Below are 22,303 nucleotides of genomic sequence, written 5' to 3'. Positions count from 1 at the left end.
GTGCATAGAACAATGCCTGGCACATGGTAGGCACTTAATAAATACATGTTGAATGAATGAATGATAAAAAAGCACTCTTGAGGAATTAGCCATATTAAATAAATAAGAGAGGAAAAGAGGGTTAAAAAATCTGGTCATGGATTACATTTATGTAGAAAGATTTATGAATGATCTAAGGAAAACTTAAAATAGCATATTGGCAGAAGTGACCTGTGCGTTGTAACTCTCACTTTTTTATTTTTACTTTGTTTAGATTATTTTTCCCACTTTATTATTATTTATTTAAAAACTGAAGTACAGTTGACTTACAGTGTTGTTGTTACTCTCACGTTTCATGTTTACTTTACGAACATTCCCTTTGCTATTTTCCCCTCGCTAGCACTGATGATGCCACCATCACGGGAGGACATTAGAATAAATTAGGCCCTCATGGTGCAGGCTACTGGTTTATAAACCTGAGAGGACATTCCTTTTTGACCTAAGCTGAGAAGGTAGGTTAGTAATTAGCAAAAAATGTAGTAGGAATTCATTCCTTTTCTTTTTCCTTTTTTTTTTGGTGCCTGAGTCTACTCTTTTAGCAGAATTTCTTTCCTCTTCTTAAACTCTATCAAGGAATGTGAATTTGCTCATTCACATTTAAGACAACCAACTGCCAGCATAGAGCTATATATTCAAGTGGAAGTGAATAAGTTAATGAGTGCCATTAAAGCCTTTATTAAAAAGAAAAATTGTCTACATTCTTACTCATTAGTCCAAAAACACATGTAGCCTAAGAGAACTATGAAAATTCAAGATCAAAGTGTTATTTCTATTTTATGAGATTTCAGGAGGAAAATTAATCACTGCATACCTAAAATAGAAATATAAAATAAATTAAAAAAAATTAAATGTCCATCAAGCAAGGTATACTAACCTTCTCTTGTAGAGGTGGCTGAAAGTGTTGAACCTTTCCAGATCCCTGTAAGGATTGCCAAATGTTGCAAAATTCATCATCATCTTTAGCAGGTACCTGGGAAAGTACAAAAAACTTCTTAAGGAAAACTGAAACATGAAAAAATAAAGATTCAGACTAAAAATCAAATAATTTATTTATTAAAGCTACGTAGCAGTAGATAGGATATTTAAATTTCATTATCTGTTATCTCAGTTCTTTTTTTCTGGAGCTCAGTATAGTAACCATAAAAGTATACTGCTGGAGTGAAAATGTTCTTCTACAGATGTAATTGGTTATTAAAAAATATTTAAAGCATATCAAATGCTATAAAAGATTATACTGAATCAATATCCCACCAAAAGATTTTTTTTGGTCTTCCAGTCTACTGGCATATTATCTTATTCAAGCTAACATTTAATAATATTTATTTAAAATTTTTTGGGGACTTTCCTGGTGGCTCAGTGGTTAAGAATCCACCTCCAATGCAGGGGACACAGGTTCGATCCCTGGTCCAGGAAGATCCCACATGCCGTGGAGCAACCAAACCCGTGCACCACAACTACTAAGCCTGTGCTCTAGAGCCCATGCATCGCAACTATTGAGCCCACGCACCACAACTACTGAAGACCGCATGCTCTAGGGCCCGCATGCTGTAACTGAAGCCCGTGAACCTAGAGCCTGTGCTCCGCAACAAGAAAAGCCACTGCAATGAGAAGGCTGCACACCACAACAAAGTAGCCCCCACTCGCTGCAACTAGAGAAAGCCTACGTGCAGCAACGAAGACCCAATGCAGCCAAAGATAAATAAAATTTAAAAAAAATTAAAAATTTTTTTATCTTACACAAAAATAATCTGATTAAAAAAATCAGCTATTACTTATGGACAACTGATTTCATGCAAATTAAAAATCTAGAAAAATATGCACCAAAATTTGACAGTGGTGATTACCTATGAGATTTGAGGGGATTTTTGCTTGCTTCCTTTGTTATCATCTACTTATCTGTTTTCTAATTAGTCTATAATAAATATGTGCTATTTGGATTAAAAAGTTTGGTTAAATGTAAAATAGATAGCTAGTGGGAAGCAGCTACATAGCACAGGGAGATCAGCTCAGTGCTTTGTGATGGGGTGGGATAGGGAGGGTGGGAGGGAGACGTCTCGCAAGAGGGAGGAGATATGAGGATGTATGGGGATATATGTATACGTATAGCTGACTCACTTTGTTATACAGCAGCAACTAACACAACAATGTAAAGCAATTATACTCCAATAAAGATGTTTAAAAACAAAACAAAACAAACAAAACAAAAAGTTTGGTTAAAATTTGGGGCCATGGAATTAAATAAAGTTAAGTAACTCACACAAAACAATTCAAGTTTTGCCCTCAGGAATATGAAATAAAGGAAATCACCCATGAGTTATATGGTGGGAATTTGAAAATTGCTTTTGATAAACATGATATAGTCCTCTCCCTTACCTTTCAAATTAATGTCATTTTGTAGGAGATAACATAGGACATTTGGGTGATATAAGACAAAATAAGTGTTAGTCTACCAAGTAAATATACAAAGAGAAAACAGATATTTTCAAGATCATTATTTAAATAAAAGTCTTACTTGAGTAGGAACAAAAAGTGATTGAGGGGAATGGTTCAGACCTCCCAAATGCCCAGATGAAATTGATGAACTTGAGCTATAGTGATTCACAGCTGGCTGTGGTTTCACAATGGCTGTCAACTTCTGATTTCCTGTTTCAGAGCGACTCCCATGAGAAAGGTTCACCAAGGCACTTGTTGGCAGTCGATAACCTCTACCAGGTGAGCACCTAAAAGTAAAAAGTTTTATCAGGGTCAGAGGAAACTAATACTAAAGGGAGCTAAAAGAATCAAATAATTTTGGGGTGGACAGTCCGTAATCCAAATTAAGAAATATTACTTTTAAATTCAGTAGAGGAACTTGAAATCATAGAAAGATCTCAATTTATAAGATTTCTGAAAACTTTCTGAATAGAGTATTCAGTGCTACTAAGTGGGGGGGAAAATGTTCTAGAGGTATAGTTGTGTGTGTAGGGGTGTGTGTGTGTTAGTTTGTCCTCAGAAGGCTTGCAACATAATAGCTGAGTTAACCAAAAATTCATGAATTAAATGTCAAACTTCTTTAAAAGGTTATGAAGCTACCCCGTGTGGAGCTAGTGTGGCTCTACCTATGCAACAGGGCAAATGTTAGCTTTGATCACTTGTCTCCTGATCAATTGTTGAGTCCAGCTCTTTTTATCCTCATCTTCCCATCTTAATGGTCCAGAACTGGGAAGGCTAAGAGACAAGTATTTGCAATTTCCTTCCTTCCTGGCCTTGATAAAAGTGTTTAGATATTAAAATAAGCCTTCTCTGGACAAAAGTTTTCAACTCTATCACCTCTTTAGAAAGTAATTTTCTTATATTCTGAGATCATGGGGAAGTAGAATTCCTTCATGAGAAATCTTTGTAAGATTTCTAGAAAATATTTTTGTGAGAACTATAGTTTAAGAGTCTGCATTATAGAAATGAATATATTGCAGGCATGTAATCTTTTACACAGCTCTCAGTCAGTCAAGAAATCCAGTGTCTCTATCTAGGAGAGGAAAAAAAACCCTGAGAAAAAAGTTAATCATCTTAAAAATATATTTCAAAGTTATTTTGCCTAGAGTTATTGGTAATCAAACATTTTCATGAAAAATAAAATCAGATATGGGATCCAGACCCTGCTGCTGACAGTAGGGCTTCCCTGGTGGCGCAGTGGTTGAGAGTCCGCCTGCCGATGCAGGGAACGGGGGTTTGTGCCCCGGTCTGGGAGGGTCCCACATGCTGCGGAGCAGCTGGGCCCATGAGCCATGGCAGCTGAGCCTGCGTGTCCAGAGCCTGTGCTCCGCAACGGGAGAGGCCACAGCAGTGAGAGCCCCACGTACCGCAAAAAAAAAAAAAAAAAAAGAGTGCAGACAGTAAAGTCTTTGGGTAATAGGCACATTCAAGTTGCAAAACAATAATAGTATTCTGAATGTGATCACTACTCGTAAGGACTGAAGATTGTGATTTTATGCAATTAGGCTAAATAAGAGTAATTAATTTTTTACTTTACCACTAATCAAAACAGAGGAGAAAAAGGAACTAAGCTAACTTCAGTTCAGTTTTCCAGTTGGTGTTTAGAAGGGAGAAAGGGAAACTGGAAAGGATTTCATTTAACCCTCACAATCACCTAATGAAGTGCACATCTTCATTACAGATGAGAGGAATTGAGGGTCAGAATGCTTTTAACTAACCTACCTAAGGTAACACAAAGGTTAAGTGAAAGAGCCCACACTTTCTAATATTCCATGGCACCTCTCATTCTAACATGAACTTTTTCCTATAATTTTAAACTTGCTATTAATGCTCCCCAAAATAGATCTGAACAAGTCTCGGCCATGTTAAATTAAAAACAAACAATCCAATCCTCTTCCTTTAAACCTGCTCACCCCCAGTTATCTTCTCCCCTTCATGGTCAAACTTCTCAAGGGTCAGCTCAGTTTCTTGCCTCCCATGTTACACCTGCCATTCACTCCTCAAACCAACCCAATCTAGCTTGAGCACCCACAACTCCACTAAAACAAATGACAAAGACTTAAAATGTCACTCAATTCAAAGAACATTTCTATCCCTCAAGTTATTTAACCATAAAAAAATGCAAATCTGATCATGTCACATTTCTGATTTTGATGGCTTCACATGGCTTTAATGATAAAGACCAAGATACCAAGATCCTTAGCATGTCCTGAAAGTGGCTTACCAGTTCCTGCACAGTGTGGTCCTTACTCTAATCTTACACAGTTGCTGAAGTTGACACACCTGCATTCTTTCAGTTTTTAAATGAGTGAAAATGTCCTCTGTTGCATATGCTATTCTTTCTTCCTGACCACTTGTCACTCTTCCTCTACTTACCTATTCTTCATGTCCCATTTTAAATGTCACTGCTTAAAGAAAGCCTTTCTAGAACTCTCAGGACAGATCACACTCTTATAGACACCTGAAATACTTCTTCCCAGCACTTGTCACATCTTAATTAAAAAATTAATATTGTAGTAAGTTAATTATTGGGTTGGCCAAAAAGTTCGTTCGGGTTTTTGGTACCATTTTACCAAAAACCCGAGCGAACTTTTTGGCCAACCCAATGTATCCCCCCACTTCTAAAATGAAAGTTCCATGAGGGTAGAAACCATGTCTGTCTTATTCACTGTTACACTCCTGGTAGCAAGTATGACGTCTTGTACATACCAGGAACTGAAATTGTGGACAAATAAACAAGTAATGTAGTTATTGGCCACATGGGCATATTTACAAAGTATAATTGTCATCTGGAAATACAAACCTTATTGTTAAACCTCCAGGAAATTCTTCATCAAATAACACTTCAAATAGTACATCAGCTTCTCTATTAGCTGTTTAAAAAAGAGAGAGACTGAAAAATCATATGATAAAAGAAAAATCAGCATTTAAGTTTTTGGGGTATAAGAAGCATTACAACTTTCAATACAGAAAGTGAATGAAAAGAAAATAAGCTCACAGATTACCTTACTGGTATTAACTTAAAGTAAAATAATACTATTTTAAATTAGATGCTGTGAGAATTAATTATATTTTTCTCTCTGTTTTGGTGTATGTTGGAAATTATTCATAAAAAGAGAGTTAATAAGAGATAACTTTGGAATTTGCAGTTTAGAAGGTCTTACAATCAGACAAAGGAAATGAAGATTTGAAGACACGGCAGTAACGAAAGGAACAGAATGGAGAGAACGGATATACTACTAGATAGAACTGGCAGGAGTTTGTGACCTGTGTAGACAAAAAGAACAGAGATGTCAAAGATACTCCAAAGTTCTGGCTGAGATGACTTGGTAGATAATGGATGGCATGACTGAGACATGAGACACGTGAGAAAGACTGTGGTGCAGTAAACTTAAGGAGGAACAGAAAAGAATAAATTTTGGCAGAGAGGATGATGGGATATAACTGGAAAGTTTAAATTTACTAAAATGCCAAGATAAAGTGAAATAATTAACTATAATAATATTTGAATTCTAAGCCCAAATTAATAATAGAGTCTATCACATAACTTCAGAATTGACTCTCTCTCTCTCTCTCTCCCCATCTCTATCCCCACCCCTTTCCATGCTATTGGTTCTGTTTCTCAGGAGAACGCTAATACCATACCTGATACTATGTTAGGGGTTGGGGGATGTGTCCCTCATTTTTGGTCCCTCATTGCCCAAATGAAACCAGGCCTGCAGAGCTAACTCATTCTCCCTCATCTGGCTGTACCTTTCACCTGACACTTTTACCTAAAATCTAAACCCAAGAAAGTGGGGCTCAACCCAAGAAAGTGGGGCTCAATGGGAGGCAGGAGTTTCTCCTCTGAAGGCTTAAGGTCCACTTTCTAAGTTTCTGTTTCCTGTCTGAGGGAGAAGCCACTTACTCAAAAGATTATTTGGTGGAGATGACAACAGAGATGAGGTATCAGCTGAAGGCAGTAAGACAAGTATTTCCCTTTATGTTCCATGTCCATGGCAGACATGGTTAATCAATGACAGAGCTTTTTCCACTCAGTAGGTGCAAAATTTTTGTCAAGACAAAATTCCAAGTGGTCACTACTACTGATAGGGGTTGACAGAAGAAAGGAAACTTCTGTGTTATCAGAGTCCTAAGGCTTTTTCAAGACAATCTAATTAGAGTACAATCCAATAAGCTCAACATTTGAACTGCCAATGCCTGAGGCTGAACAGATAGCAGCAGGAGGGTTGCTTCATTGCACCCATCTGACCTTTACCATACTTAGCCTGGGCTTAACCTACTTAACCTTCCTGCCTCCATTTTCAGCACCAGAAATGTATCCAAAAAAATTCAAAGAAAAATCAGGGAAGAAAATTCTCTTTTTAGAGGCAGACCCCAAGAAGATGTGCAAATGTGGAGAACCACTGCTCAAAGTTAGAAAAGAAACAGGGCACAGAGTTCAAATCCCAGCTCTGCCACTTATTTGTGTAAATTTGGGCAAGTCACTTAAACTCTTAGCCAAGGAAATAATATCTCCCTCTCAGGTGGTTGGGAGGGTTAAATGTAAAATGTAAAAGTGCCGGGCACACTGTTGGCAATAAATAAGCAGCTCTCTTAGGCTCATGGCCTGTCTGCTCTTCCTTCTTTCTGCCAGTGAGACCAAGGCTGAGTGCCTGGGATACGGAGGGACAGTGCTGCCAGCGCTCTGACCTCTAGGTACCTGATTTGCTGCTTCATGTTGGGTTGACTTTTTTTGGAATCTATGTTGCAAAGCTACTCACTCCAGGCATCCCTTTGAGGCATTTTTAGATCCTTAGCTAATTCTTCCCTTTTCTTTCCATACTCTCATTTTTCTTTTTTTGTAAAAAACATATAATATAAAATTTATCATTGTAACCATTTTTAAATGTATAGTATTGTAGTGTTAACTATATGCACATTGTTATGCAACAGATTGATAGGTCTGTTTTACATACAATATCTAGTTGTATTCATAAAATTCAAATAAATATGCAAATCTTTTAACCACAAATAAGCTGATGCATCATGTTTGTTTATTTCTCCACAGATATCAAGAGATTACAATGACAATTAAGGTAAAGCCCTGAACAAGGTTAGATGAAGCCCGATGAAATGTTTCTCTTAGTTTCATGAAAACACAAGTATGTATTCTAAGGTTTTAGATAATTTTAATGTGCTACACATAAGCTACCAAATTTTTCAGCAGCCCTTCCTCAACTTCCCCACGTTTTAATCACTTCCCAGATGATTACACAAGATAGAGAAGAAGAATTTTCTCTGAAAACCTAAAGCTGGGAAAAACTTAACTAAAACATAAAAGGATTTAGTGTTTTTCCTGATTTATAGTTGCTTACTGCTTACATATAAGACACACAAGTTTGTGTTTCACTCTACAATATAAACGCAGTTGGAGACACGTCAAATATTGAGTTATTACCCCCTTTAATTCCTATGATGGTGCCCCGAAGGCCAACTGGAACGGAAAAGTTCTCTCTCACATTTACAACTCGGTCAAAGAGACGAAATTCTGCATCCCGATCAGGAATGACTCCATGTTGCTGTTCTAAAGGCTGAAGAGAAGAAAGATTTAATTATTATTATTAACTCTAATTTTAAGAAGTTTTTCTACTAATGTATTGAAAACATTTTGTTCCTCTGATACTTTCAAAGCAAAAACAACAACTTTGAATTCTCCGACAGGAAACTTACTCTGTATAGCAAATGGGGCTTCACTGTCACTCGAACCTTCTTATTATTCTTTCTTTGCTGAGGAAAGAAGAAATTGAAAATATTTTTAAAATATTAAAATTTAAAATTATTATTCAGTATTTGGACATGCCTAAATGTTAAAGAGCCAAAAGAAATTAGTTGATATATAAGACATATAGAAAAATGCAAACTTAAGTATAAAATCTGACAAATTTTTATAGTATGAGCATATGTATGTATATCCACACACAGTTCAAGAAACAGAACACTACTAAGCACAACATAAAAGACTCTGAAAAAAGAAATTAAAAATAGGGAACCCTTGTATTGTCTTCCAGTTACTACCCCTCCCCAATGTAACCTTATTTCTAACACTAAGATTATACTTGTCAGTTTTGAACTTTATGTAAATGCTATCCTATTCAAATGCTTTTGTATCCTAAGAAGAATTGTATATAATGGTCAATAAAGATTAATAGTAAAGGAAAAACAGGTATAAAGTATTGATCTATGCCAATACTTTGGGTTTTGTGTCTACTTATAAAAATTAAGGTAACATTCATACAAAGTCTTTGCTTTTGGAAACTGGCTTTGGTGTTTAAATTTTGACTATCTAAAAATGCTGGAAGAAGAGTTTTCTCCTCTATTTGCTACTTGTTAATTCTGTGACCTCACACTTAAGCACCAGCTTCCTTCAAACTGTAAGATGGAAATAATATTACCTGTTCTACCTAATAAAAATGTGAGACTAGGAGTCAAGATGGCAGTGTGGGAAGATGCCAAGTTAGCATCGCCCCACAACTAGGGTGCCTGCCGGCCACTGGTGGGGGACCCTGACGCCCAAGGAGGTGGCAGGAACCCCCAAATGAACTGGTAGGACATGGGGGAACTCGGGGGGAGGAGAAGTGGAGGCCAGACAGGATAGGCGCCCCTGAGGCCAGGGAGATCAGGAGAGGCAGGCAGGAGGGGCCCTCCAGGAGGAGCGGGAAAGGAGCAGAGGGCGAGGCCCACTCTGGCCCAGGGAGCCTGCTGAGCTCCCGGGCCGGTAGCCCCCCAACCAATGCCTGCTTCAGGCCACGTGGGTCCTAGAGGCATAGGAGGGAGGCTGGGGAGAGCAGGATAGGCAGGTGGGAGGGGCTCTCTGGGAGTAGTGGGAGAGGAGCAGAGGGTGTTTGCCCCACCCATGCAGGCACAGGGAGCCTGCTGAGCTCCCAGGCTGGACCCTGCTCTCCAAAGCCCCCTCCAGGCTGTGGGGGCACAGGAGGGAGGCTGGGGAGATGAGGCGAGGCAGGCGGGAGGGGCCCTCCAGGAGGAGTGGGAGGGGAGCAGAGGGAGTTTGCCCCTCCCAATCAGGCTCAGGGAGCCTGCTGGGCTCCCAGGTGAGGCCCCTGCCCTCTGAGACCAGGGGTGGGGGGTACGCCTGGGTCCCTCCTGGTCCCTTGAGCCTAAGCCCCACCCCCCACCCCCCACAGCCCTGAGGGCCTTTTCCGGCCCTGTGGGTCCTGAGCACAGGCCCCACCCACCGCCCAAACCTTGCCCTTGCTTAGGCCCCGTCCTCCACAGCCAAGGCCTCCACCCCTGCCTTTTTTACCCCCCCTTTTCCCTCTGCCTCCTTTTTACAATTGTACTGTTGTACCTTCCAGTTGTTGATTCATCTGTATTTTTATTTTTATATTCTTTCTAACATATCTGTTAGCTTCCTAGTCTAATTTTACCTTTTACTTTGTTATTGTTCTCTCTCTCTTTTTTTTTTTGCCACCCTATTTGGCTTGCAGGATCTTGGTTCACGAGCCAGGGGTCGGGCTGAAGCTCCTGTGGTGGGAGTTCCTTGACGGAACCACTGGACTGACAGAGAACCTCAGACCCCAGCGAATATTCATTGGAGTGAGGTCTCACGAGTTCCTCATCTCAGCACCAAGACCCAGCTCTACCCAACAGCCTACAAACTCCAGTGTTGGAAGCCTCAGGCCAAACAACCAGTAAGACAGGAACACAATCCCGCTCATTAAAGAAAGAAAAAAAAAAAGAGGGAGAGAGAGAGATGGCAAAAACATATGTCACAGACGAAAGAGCAAGGTAAAAACCTACAAGACCAAATAAATGAAGAGGAAATAGGCAATTTACCTGAAAAAGAATTCAGAGTAATGATAGTAAAGATGATCCAGAAGCTCAGAACCAGAATGGAGGCATGGATTGAGAAAATACAAGAAATGTTTAACAAAGATCTAGAAGGACTAAAGAACAAACAAACAGAGATGAACAACACAATAACTGAAATGAAAAATACACTAGAAGGAATCAGTAACAGAATAAGTGAGACAGAAGAACAAATAGGTGAGCTGGAAGACAAAATGGTGGAAATAACTGCCAAGGAGCAGAATAAAGAAAAAAGAATGAAAAGAATTGAAGACAATCTCAGAAACCTCTGGAACAACAGAGGTCCCAGAAGAGGAAGAGAAAAAGAAAGGGTCTGAGAAAATATTTGAAGAGATTATAGTCAAAAATTTCCCTAACGTGGGAAAGGAAACAGTCACCCAAGTCCAGGAAGCAAAGAGAATTTCATACAGGATAAACACTAGGAATAACACACCAAGACACATAAATACTAATCAAAGTAACAAAAATTAAATTCAAAGAAAAAATATTAAAAGCAGCAAGGGAAAAACAAAAAATAACATAAAAAGGAATCCCCATAAGGTTACCAGCTGATTTTTCAGCAAAAACTCTGCAGGCCAGAAGGGAGTGGCAGGATATACTTAAAGTGATGAAAGAGAAAAACCTACAACCAAGATTACTCTACCCAGCAAGAATCTCAGTCAGATTCGATGGAGAAATCAAAAGCTTTTGAGACAAACAAAAGCTAAGAGAATTCAGCACCACCAAACCAGCTTTACAACAAATGCTAAAGAAACTTCTCTAGGCGGAAAACACAAGAGAAGAAAAAGACCCACAAAAACAAACACAAAACAATTAAGAAAATGGTAATAGGAACATACATACTGATAATAACCTTGAATGTAAATGGATTAAATGCCCCAACCAAAAGACACAGACCGGCTGAAAAGATACCAAAACAAGACCCATATATATGCTGTCTACAAGAGACCCACTTCAGACCTAGGGACACATACAGACTGAAAGGGAAGGGATGGAAAAAGATATCCATGCAAATGGAAACCGGAAGACAGCTGGAGTACCAATACTTGTGTCTGATAAAACAGACTTTAAAATAAAGACTGTTACAAGAGATAAGGAGGGACACTACATAATGATCAAAGGATCAATCCAAGAAAAAGACATAACAATTATAAATGTTTATGGGGCTTCCCTGGTGGCACAGTGGTTAAGAATCCGCCTACCAATGCAGGGGACATGGGTTCAAGCCCTGGCCCGGGAAGATCTCACATGCCGCGGAGCAACTAAGCCCGTGCGCCACAACTACTGAGCCTGCGCTCTAGACCCCGCGAGCCACAACTACTGAGCCCACGTGCCTAGAGCCCATGCTCCGCAGCAAGAGAAGCCACCGCACCACAACGCACACCACAATGAAGAGCAGCCCCCACTCGCTGCAACTAGAGAAAATCCCGGGTCCCAAGAGAGACCCAATGCAGCCAAAAATAAAATAAATAAATTAAAAAAAAAACGACCTTTCACTTTATAAAAGAAAAGAAGATGTGACACATATATACAATGGAATATTACTCAGCCATAAAAAGAAACAAAATCGAGTTATTTGTAGTGAGGTGGATGCACCCAGAGTCTGTCAATAGAGTGAAGTAAGTCAGAAAGAGAAAAACATACCGTATGCTAATGCATATATATGGAATCTAGAAAAAAAAATGGTACAGATGAACCTAGTTGCAGGGCAGGAATACAGATGTAGACATAGAGAATGGACTTAAGGACACAGGGTGGGAGGGGGAGGCTGGGGTGAAGTGAGAGTAGCATTGACAATATATACACTACCAAATGTAAAACGCATAGTGGGAAGCAGCAGCATAGCACAGGGAGATCAGCTCGCTGCTTTGAGATGACCTGGAGGGGTGGGATAGGGAGGATGGGAGGGAGGCTCAAGAGGGAGGGGATATGGGGACATATGTATGCATATGGCTGATTCACTTTGGTGTACAACAGAAACTAACATAGTATTGTGAAGCAATTATACTCCAATAAAGATCTATTAAAAAAAATTAACAGGGAAAAATATACTGTGTAAAAAAAAAAAGTGAGAATACTTTATAACCATTGCAATCCATTACTACGATTTACATTAAATATTTTCAAAAAGTGAATTCTTACCTGATAGGAAAAATAGCAGCAGTTTACTTGTAATGATAGTCACCTATTTTTAGACTATAGCTTATGGACATAAGTACAAAAGGGCACAAAACAGCCCTAAGCTACAGAGTCCATGTACTAGAGTTCTTGTATTTATATAGTGTAAAATGTTCCAGCCTTTAAACAGAGTTTATTTTCTTTTATTATAGAGATATTTCATTTCTATCTATCAATAAATATTTACTGAGTTCTATTTATGTGCCATTTATTGATTTGGGTACTGGAGATAGAACAGTGAACTGTTCTTCTATTCTAGTTGCGGGAGACATACAAGAAACAAACTAAGGGGAAAAAATAGCATGTTTGAAGATAAAAAGCATAGAGGAAAATAAAGCAGAGAAGGGGGATCAGCAGTGTGGGGAGAGACTGAAATTTTAAATAGGGTGAAAAGTGAAGGTCTCACTGACAAGGTGTCTATGTTTCCAGGGCATAGCAGACTAGAAATACTGATAAAGTACAACTGGTGCCTACTGACAATAGCAAGAAAAAAGAATATGAGAAAAGATTTAAAGAAATTTAAAAAAGCAGACACAAGAACTGTGCCTGGAGGATTGCATATGAAAAAACAACCCATATGATCTGACACATCCCTAGGCATTATTACTATAATTACAGCATTGCTTAGAAAATATGGCATTCAAACCTGACTCATTAGGCAAATTAATAGACTAGGGCATTTTCACTATAGGCCCCAACCCACAGCTACTAAAATGAGAAGTTCTGGGGAATGACTACTGAAAGTGTGATCACCTGGGAGCCTGCTAGAAATGCAGAATATCAAGAGCTGCTCATCCTAGAGCTACTGAATCAGAATCTGTGTTTTATCAAGATCCCCCAGTGATTCATTTGCAAAGTTCAAGAAGTACTGCTCTGAGGGTGGAATCCAGAATGCATGTTTTTTAAAAAGCTCCTCCAGTAATTTTGATAATTAGCTGAGTATGGGCACCACTGTCAATAAGAAAACTAGGAACACTTTTAATGATGACCCTGCATTAAAAAGAAAAGTTTAAATTATACTCAGAATGTTATGTTCATTTTTTAGTTTTTTCTCCTTCTTTTCTTTATTACCCTAATAACATTATAACACTGAAAAGGGAAAAAAAAAGTCACTCATAACTGCTCCTTCTTGACTCATTAACAGGTTTAATAAAAAAGTCCTGTCTTACCTATATGTACATACATTTTAAAAATGTTGTAATCAAATAATAGACTACAACTTTGTATGTGTATCTTCAGTTTGCAAAGTAAGGGAAGAATGTGTAAAACATTTTAGAGAGCTCTGCATACAAATGGGTTCAAATAAAATTTGAGGGCTTAAAGCTATAAACTTTTGTTAAGTGGAAAACTCATTTCAAAAACCATACTGGACAAATAGACTTTACATTGAAAGACAATTAAAAAGAAATGCAGGCTTTGTATCCTCAGCTGAATATCATTAACCTTTCAAAATATCAAACTCTTGGCTCTGAGCCTTACATTTTTTCTTAAAGAGTCATCTAGTGGTGATTTTCCAGACCGAATTCATAGCTCTTGAGCATGTGATAAGAGAATTCAAGTAATAATAGCTAAGTATTATTAAGCATTAATAATAGCTAGGCATTATTAGGAGTTTATATGTATTAACTCAGTTAATTCTTTTGAGGACTATATGAGGACAATTTTATTCTTATTTTACCAATCAGGAAATGGAGGCATGGAAAGGTTAACTATCTCACCTAAGGTTTTAAGTACTGAAAGAGGGATGGGGGAAAATGACGTGAGAGATCAGTTCTTAACTTACTCTGCTATTAGTTCAAACAAGAGAGCACTGTGTTAGGAAAGCAACATCATTTTAATAAAAAGGCAAATATGTGAAAAATAAAATTGTAAGTTAAAAAAAGGAATAAAATCAACCCATTTTCTATTGCATCAAGATAGGGAATCAAAACAGATAAAACAGTTAAGCCTACACAGGTTACTGCTTTTTAAAATCAAGACATAAAAAAAGGATAGTTTAAGTGGGATTTCAAAAATACTTAGTAACTGAATGAGTTTATTAGTGGGAAACAAAAGTGAAATAAATATAATTTTTATGTTCTATAAAAAAAGATGAACTGTATCTTTTAAAGAACTTAGAATAGGAAAGAATAGGGAATTAACCTTATTTCTCAAACACAAACTTTCTATTGACTAGACTCAGAAAATATTAATTCTTAAAATTAGGAACACTACAAGGACATAAAATTTAAATGCTATGGCTTTAGGGACTTCCCTGGTGTTCCAGTGGTTAAGACTCCATGCTCCCAATGCAAGGGGCATGGGTTCGATCCCTGGTCGGGGAACTAAGATCCCACATGCCACAGGCTGCGGCCAAAAGAAAAAAGATGTGCATTTATATTTATTTAGACAAACTTAATGGACACTGGAAAAGGCTGGAATATTTTTTTAAATTACAGAATATTTTGACATAATTTAGAATCACTGAGTATATGTTTTATTTGATTGAAATACAAATAAATTATTTGTAGGATAACATATAGTTCATTTAACTTCAAATCTCATCAGTAATCCTCGTTATTAAAAATTAGTACCTTGCACTTTTCAACTTCTTCTTCAATTTTCTCAACAATAGCTGCATCCAGAATTTGTAAATCACAAGAAGAACGAGACAAAGTACTGACAGGATGTCCCTTTAGCCAAGTAATAATTTCTTGAACTTTCTCAGCACTATATTAAAAACAATAATTTTTTCACATTAATTGAAACTTTCTGAGGGTTTATATAAAAGGCCTGATATGAACTTTCTGAGGGCTGTGAATTATAAAAGATATCAAATATATAATTAGTCACACGACTTAATTGGGGCTAATTATGAATCCAATATAAACATGGACATGTTATTTCTCAGTAATTATAAAAAAACACAAAAATTAGTTTAAAAGTACTTTACTGATATAAATGAAATAAAAAATTATATTAAGATCTTAAAGCAAGAAAAAAACAATACAAAACCCTCCCCCCAAGAGTAATATAAATTCTTGATTAACTACTACCCTTCAGTAGAACCACTAAGTTGAACTATGCGGCAATAAATCTCATAAATTTTGCTTACCCATTCTCATTTTCTCCAGGCCAAATGTCGTCTTCATAGAACACATCCTCTTGGCTATTTTTGGCTATATAACTAAACAGTTCTGGAGCTCTAGCCGAACAAACAAACAAACAAAAATACTGCTTTTAAAAATACGGCTAATTTCATATAAACTTCCTATCAAATTTCTGGATCCCAAGGGGATATATTAAATATACTGAGGGGCTTCCCTGGTGGCGCAGTGGTTGAGAATCTGCCTGCCAATGCAGACGACACAGGTTCGAGCCCTGGTCTGGGAAGATCCCACATGCCATGGAGCAACTGGGCCCGTGAGCCACAATTACTGAGCCTGCGCGTCTGGAGCCTGTGCTCCGCAACAACAGAGGCCGCGATAGTGAGAGGCCTGCGCACCGCGATGAAGAGTGACCCCCACTTGCCACAACTAGAGAAAGCCCATGCACAGAAATGAAGACCCAACACAGCCATAAATAAATAAATAAATAAATACATTGTGTATTATTTATAAAAAAAAAATACATATACTGAGGACTAATTATGTACACATATAAGGGATAGAGACCAAAAGATTGAAAGTATTCATAGGTCCTCAAAAAAAGATAAGGGAGAAATGATTCAATTCTTAAGTATAATTAAACTATGATTTTTAAAATTGAAATTTTTATAATTGAAACTACGATGATTCAATTACTGACTCTATCCCTCATAGACTATAATGACAGGTGATAAATGGACAAAAATAATGTATACAGGTTCATTTTCTAGTTTTCACAATAAAGCTAGAGCACTCCACAAAAGAGCAAATGAAAATCCATTAAAAGTTTCTTCTGATATTCCTCAAAATTCCATTGTTCTCTAACAGTGTACTGTAGTACTTTCAAATACACGTAGCAGACTGAACACATGTGCTTATTTCTTCTCCCTTCCCAGCCTGCTAAAAGAATAGTAAAGTAGAAAAAAGGGCATGGACCTATAAAGACAGATGAAGAGAGAAGCAGAGAATCTGATAGTACATGTTGAGTTAACAAAATTTTAGAAACTGAAAACTGAATAGATACGTTATGAACTGACTTGACAGACAGGAATAAGCTGTACCCTAAGTCACCAGAGTGGGAAGTCAACAAGAAGCAAGTTGATGTGAACTGTGGAAGTCTTCAAAAGCTCAGGAGATATGGGCTCTGTACATTTTGATGCTGCAGTATGGGGTGGGTTTAACAGGCTTTTAGTTGAAAATTTTGTATAATAAGCAGTTAGGCAGTCACCTCCACCTCAGCGTAAATCCTGCAGTTTACTTTCAGAGAGGCTAAATAGGGGCTGCTCGAGCCTTGGGTAATCCAGGCACAGGAAACTGGATGGGTGGGGCATGAGGAAGAGAGGATAGGTGCCCTACTGAAAACAAGGGATCAGTGAAAATATTACTATACAACATGCCACTAGGAAGAAGGCTAGGAAGTATAACATCTTTAAGAAGCAGACTCTGAGATGGTGATAAACATGGAAGAAGTTTATTAGTGTGTTCTGTGGAAATAACACCTGTGGAAGGGAAAGAAGGAAGGGGAATTGGGCCCAGGGAGAAGTTGGGCTGTGGTTCAATCTTAATGAACTCCTTGGCCAGTAGCATAGAGATCTCAAAGTAGGATGGCTCCTCAGACTTATCCTGAACTGGGGCAATCAGGTTGGCTGAGCCTTTACATCTTCTTGTTGATGAGGTATTGGATGTGTGGCTGTTGTGGGAAGGGGACATAACTTTAGGTGAGGCAGTTCTCTTCTGTTGGGCAATTCCTGAAGAGGGCTCACTGTTGAGGGCTGTGAGACAGCAGCATTCGTGCTGCCCAGGGAATAGGTCCTGAGTCGTGAAGAGACATCTGGGTGTGTGTACCACAGTATCCACTATGTAATGAGACCCCCTTTCTCTGGTTAATTCCCAGAACACTGGAAGTCAGTTTTGTTCTCTATATCTGTCCTCCAAGAAAAAGGCTGCAGAATACCTTTCTGGGAAAAATACCCAGCTCAAGAGAAAAGATATACATATAGGTAGTGATATTTGGAGATGCTCTGCTGAAACAGCCAAGTCCCACCAGAGAAGCCTCACTGAAGCACATTAAATTTCCAGTCAGCTTTTTTTTTTTTTTTTTTGTGGTACGTGGGTCTCTCACTGTTGTGGCCTCTCTCGTTGTGGAGCACAGGCTCCGGACGTGCAGGCTCAGCGGCCATGGCTCACGGGCCCAGCCGCTCCACGGCATGTGGGATCTTCACAGCCCGGGGCATGACCCCGCATCCCCTGCATCGGCAGGCAGACTCTCAACCACTGCGCCACCAGGGAAGCCCATCCAGTCAGCTCTTTAATCACTGAATAGTAAATATGGTAAGACACTAAAGAACCATGAGACCAAAAAAAAAAAAAAAAACTTTAACATGAAAGGAGAGATCAAATCAAACAGAAAAGGAAAAAAAAAAAGCAATTTGTAGTAAACAGAAAATATTAAAAATAGAAGAAAATCTAGATTACTATCTTCAGAGAAATAAGATATTTCATTCATTATAAGAACAAGATGCTACAAAAAAAGGAATGCCAGAGAAAAAGGAAACACTTCTAGAAATTAAAAATGATTAAATAAAAATAAAAAATAAGTTAAAGCTGAAGAAATCTCCCACAGAGTAGAACAGGAGTATAATACAGAAAACAGATGAAAAGAGATAAGAAAATTAGGAGAATTAATCCAGAAGGTCTAACATCTATCAAAAGGAGTCCTAGGGCTTCCATGGTGGTGCAGTGGTTGAGAGTCCGCCTGCCGATGCAGGGGACGCGGGTTCGTGCCTCGGTCCGGGAAGATCCCACATGCCGCAGAGCGGCTGGGCCCGTGGGCCATGGCCGCTGAGCCTGCGCGTCCGGAGCCTGTGCTCTGCAATGGGAGAGGCCACAACAGTGAGAAGCCTGCGTACCGCAAAAAAAAAAAAGAAAAAAAAGAAAAAAGAGTCCTAGAAAGAGAGAATGACAACAACAACAAAATGGTGAGGAGGAAATTATCAAAGAAATAATACAAGAAAATTTCTCAGAATGGAAGGGCATCAGTTTCAAGTTTGAAAGGGCTGAACAGCAAAATGAAAGAAAAAAGACCCATTCCAAGGCACACATCTTCACATTATTAAATAGTATTGGTAAAGGGAAGATTCTAAAAAGGTTTCAGAAAATGAAAAACAGATCATGCACAAAGATTAAGAATCAGAGTAACACAAGACTTCTTGACAGCAAAGGAAACATGAGAATGCAGCAGCGCTTTTCAAATTCTGAAGGAAAATAATCTGCAATCTAGGATTCTAGACCCAGGTGAGCTATCAACCAAGTATCAGGGAGGTTTAAAGAAATTTCCAGACATGTAAGCTTTCTCAGGAAGCCACTGGCATAAGTGCTCCATCAAAATGGAGACATAAATCAGAAGGAATAAAGCATGAAAGCCAGGAAATAAAGGAATCCTATGCATAAGAATGGTGAAGGAAATTCCTAGGACGATAGTAAAGAGAAACTTGAATGAAAGCTGTACAACAGCCCAGGAGAGCAATTAGTTCACACTGAAGCAGGAAGAAAGACAGTTTTAAGAGGAAGTATACAAGAAGAAAATGGAACTGAGAGGTCACATGACCTGTTTGACTGTATTAAGTTTTCCAGCTATGGCACAGAGTTTGGGGCCACATTGGTTATGTGAACATAGATAAGAAACAAATGAATAAACAACACAGAAAAGAACAAAACTGTGTACAAGAAAGGAAATGCAATACTCTACAAGATCCAGAGGTGACCATTTACATTTACCTTAATCGACTAAACCTTAAGAACAGATTTAATTTAAAAAATTGTGATAAAACTATAATGAGAGGGGAAATGTGTTCATGTGTGTAGGAAGGTAAGGGAATGGGGAGTGGGGCTGGTAAAAGAAAGCTAAAACTTCATCATTCATGGTATGAAATCAATGCATATGTCAAGTTGAAAAATCAAGAAAAAGCAGTCTAAATATGACATTTTTAAGGAAACATGGAGGTAAATAGAAGAAATTATCTAAATTTTTAGATGGTAATATGCAGTTGAAATGTGTCTCCCCCACCCCCACCCCAACATAAAACATAACTGAAGTCCCAACTCCTAGTACCTCAGAATCTGACTTTATTTTGAAATAGGATTTTAAAAGAAGTAAGCAAACTAAAATGTCATTAGGATAGGCCCTAATCCAATATGACTGGTGTCCTTATAAAAAGGGGAAATTTGGACACAGAGACAGAAACAAAGGAAAGATGATATGCAGCAAAGGAAACCATAAACAAAACGAAAAGACAACCCTTAGAATGGGAGAAAATATTTTCAAATGAAGCGACTGACAAGGGATTAATCTCCAAAATACACCAACAGTTCATACAGCTCTATGTCAAAAAAATAAGCAACCCAATCAAAAAATGGGCAGATCTAAATAGACATTTTTCCAAAGAAGACATAAAGATGGCCAAAAAGCACATGAAAAGATGCTCAAATTGCTAATTATCAGAGAAACGTAAATCAAAACTAGAATGAGGTATTACCTCACATGGGTCAGAATGGCCATCAGCAAAAATTCCACAAACAGTAAACACTGGACAGGGTGTGGAGAAAAGGGAACCCTCTTACACTGTTGGTGGGAATGTAAATTGGAACAACAACTATGGAGAAGAGTATAGAGGTTCCTTAAAAAACTAAAAATAGAACTACCATATGACCCAGCAATCCCACTCCTGGGCATATATCTGGAGAAAACCATAATCTGAAAAGACACATACACCCCAATGTTCACTGCAGTACTATTATTTACAATAGCCAAGACATGGAAGTAACCTAAATGTCCATCAACAGAGAAATGGATAAAGAAGATGTGGTATGTATGTACAATCGAATATTACTCAGCTATAAAAAAGAATGAAATAATGCCATTTGCAGCAACATGGATGGACCTAGAGATTATCATACTAAGTAAAGCAAGTCAGACAAAGACAAATATATGATATCACTCATATGTGGAATCTAATTTTTAAAAAAATGATACAAATATACTTATTTACAAAACAGAAACAGACTTACAGGTATACAAAACAAACTTACGGTTACCAAAGGGGAAACGTGGCAGGGAGGGATAAATCAGGAGCTTGGGATGAACATACACACACTACTTATATAAGATACATAACCAACAAGGACATACTGTATAGCACAGGGAACTCTATTCAATATTCTGTGATATTGAACTCTATTCAATATTCTGTGATAACCTGTAAGAGAAAATAATCTAAAAATGAATGAATATATGTATATGTATAACTGAATAACTTTGCTGTACACCTGAAACTAACACAACATTGTAAATCAACTATACTCCAATAAAATTCAAATTAAAAAAAAATGATATGAAGACACATAAGGAGAAAACCACATGAAGATGGAAGACTGGGGTGATGCATCTATAGGCTAAGGAACAAAGCTCGTGAGGCTACAGGAAGCTAGGAGTCAGGTATGGAACAGGTCCTTCCCTAGCACCTTCAGGGGAGGCATGGCCCTATCAACATCTTAATTTTGGACTCTGGTGTTCAGAACTGTGAGACAATAAATTTCTGTCGTTTTAAGCCAACCAGTTTGCGGTATTTTGTTAAGGCAGCTCTAGGAAACTAATACAGGGATCCTCAAATATAAGAAGGTTAGAAACCAGTGGAACAATGGACAGAACATTCAATTGCTAATCAGAAGTAGAGCATGTCCTATGAATCGTTGACACTAATTCAGTAAATCTTGGTACTCAGATTTCTCATTTTTATAACGAGGAGCTGAGACTTGTTGATTTCTAAGACTATTTCAGCAATTAAATTCAGTGATTCTAGGATAGTAATCTATTGTCCAGCTGGAGTTTTAAGAAAATTCATTATGCCAAGAGTTGTTTTGTTTATCCATACCAATCCTCTTACTACTGACACAGACATGCAGAGTAGTGAATAACTTACGATAGTTAAGGAAATTTTTAATTAAAAGGAGGCCAATTCTCATCATCCTTTTTAATTTTGAATAATATAAATACAGTATCTTTCTACTCTATTGTAACTAGTGGCTATGATGCTTCATGACACTAAATTAAGTTTATATTAACATATGTCACATTTTACTAAAGGAAACATTTTTCTTATCAGCAAGGCAAAATAGTTATCACATTCCTACGTTTTTGGATGCCTAGCAGGATCTTGCTAGGCACTTACCTCTCCAAGTACTCTGCAAGAAGTTGTTCTGCTGCAGATGAATACATCCATTCACTTCCAACTTTCTTAGTATATCCAGGTACCTCCTCATTTTTTTTGTTGAATTTGAGATTCAAACCCACATTTGCTTTATGGTCTCCATGAGGGCTGAATTTAAACCACACACACACATACACACAAAAGTTTTAAAATTTTGTTCAAAGAATAAAAAGCTTTGCTTTCAATTTTTAGAAAAGTTTAGTCTTGATTGGTTTTCTACATTTTAGTTATCATGGTTATTTCCAAAGTAGCAGTAGTGGAAAAACTAGAGGAAAGGCTTCAAAACCCAAGTCAACAAAGCATACAAATAGATTATGTAATTGAGAGGAGAATGAAATAAGGAAATGTAGGGAA

The 22,303-nt window shown here is 38.0% G+C and overlaps 1 protein-coding gene across 3 annotated transcripts in view; it reads right to left on the bottom strand.

Annotated features, from left to right (window-relative positions):
• Positions 1-22,303, bottom strand: part of XRN1 (5'-3' exoribonuclease 1) — a 93,209-nt gene that overhangs the window by 20,263 nt on the left and 50,643 nt on the right. For all 3 annotated transcript variants that reach the window (XM_007446951.1, XM_007446949.1, XM_007446950.1), the window contains exons 25-32: positions 21,911-22,057; positions 15,653-15,742; positions 15,132-15,267; positions 8,224-8,280; positions 7,952-8,084; positions 5,315-5,384; positions 2,552-2,759; positions 914-1,009 (exon numbers count right to left, since the gene is read on the bottom strand). In XM_007446951.1, the coding sequence (XP_007447013.1) occupies positions 914-1,009; positions 2,552-2,759; positions 5,315-5,384; positions 7,952-8,084; positions 8,224-8,280; positions 15,132-15,267; positions 15,653-15,742; positions 21,911-22,057 (937 nt within the window). The remainder of the gene's footprint in view (positions 1-913; positions 1,010-2,551; positions 2,760-5,314; positions 5,385-7,951; positions 8,085-8,223; positions 8,281-15,131; positions 15,268-15,652; positions 15,743-21,910; positions 22,058-22,303) is intronic.

Source organism: Lipotes vexillifer, unplaced genomic scaffold (genome assembly GCF_000442215.2).
Source record: "Lipotes vexillifer unplaced genomic scaffold, Lipotes_vexillifer_v1.1 scaffold40, whole genome shotgun sequence".
NCBI classification, from domain to species: domain Eukaryota; kingdom Metazoa; phylum Chordata; class Mammalia; order Artiodactyla; family Lipotidae; genus Lipotes; species Lipotes vexillifer.
Note: the sequence above shows the minus strand (reverse complement) of the source record. Positions and strands in the feature narration are given on the sequence as shown.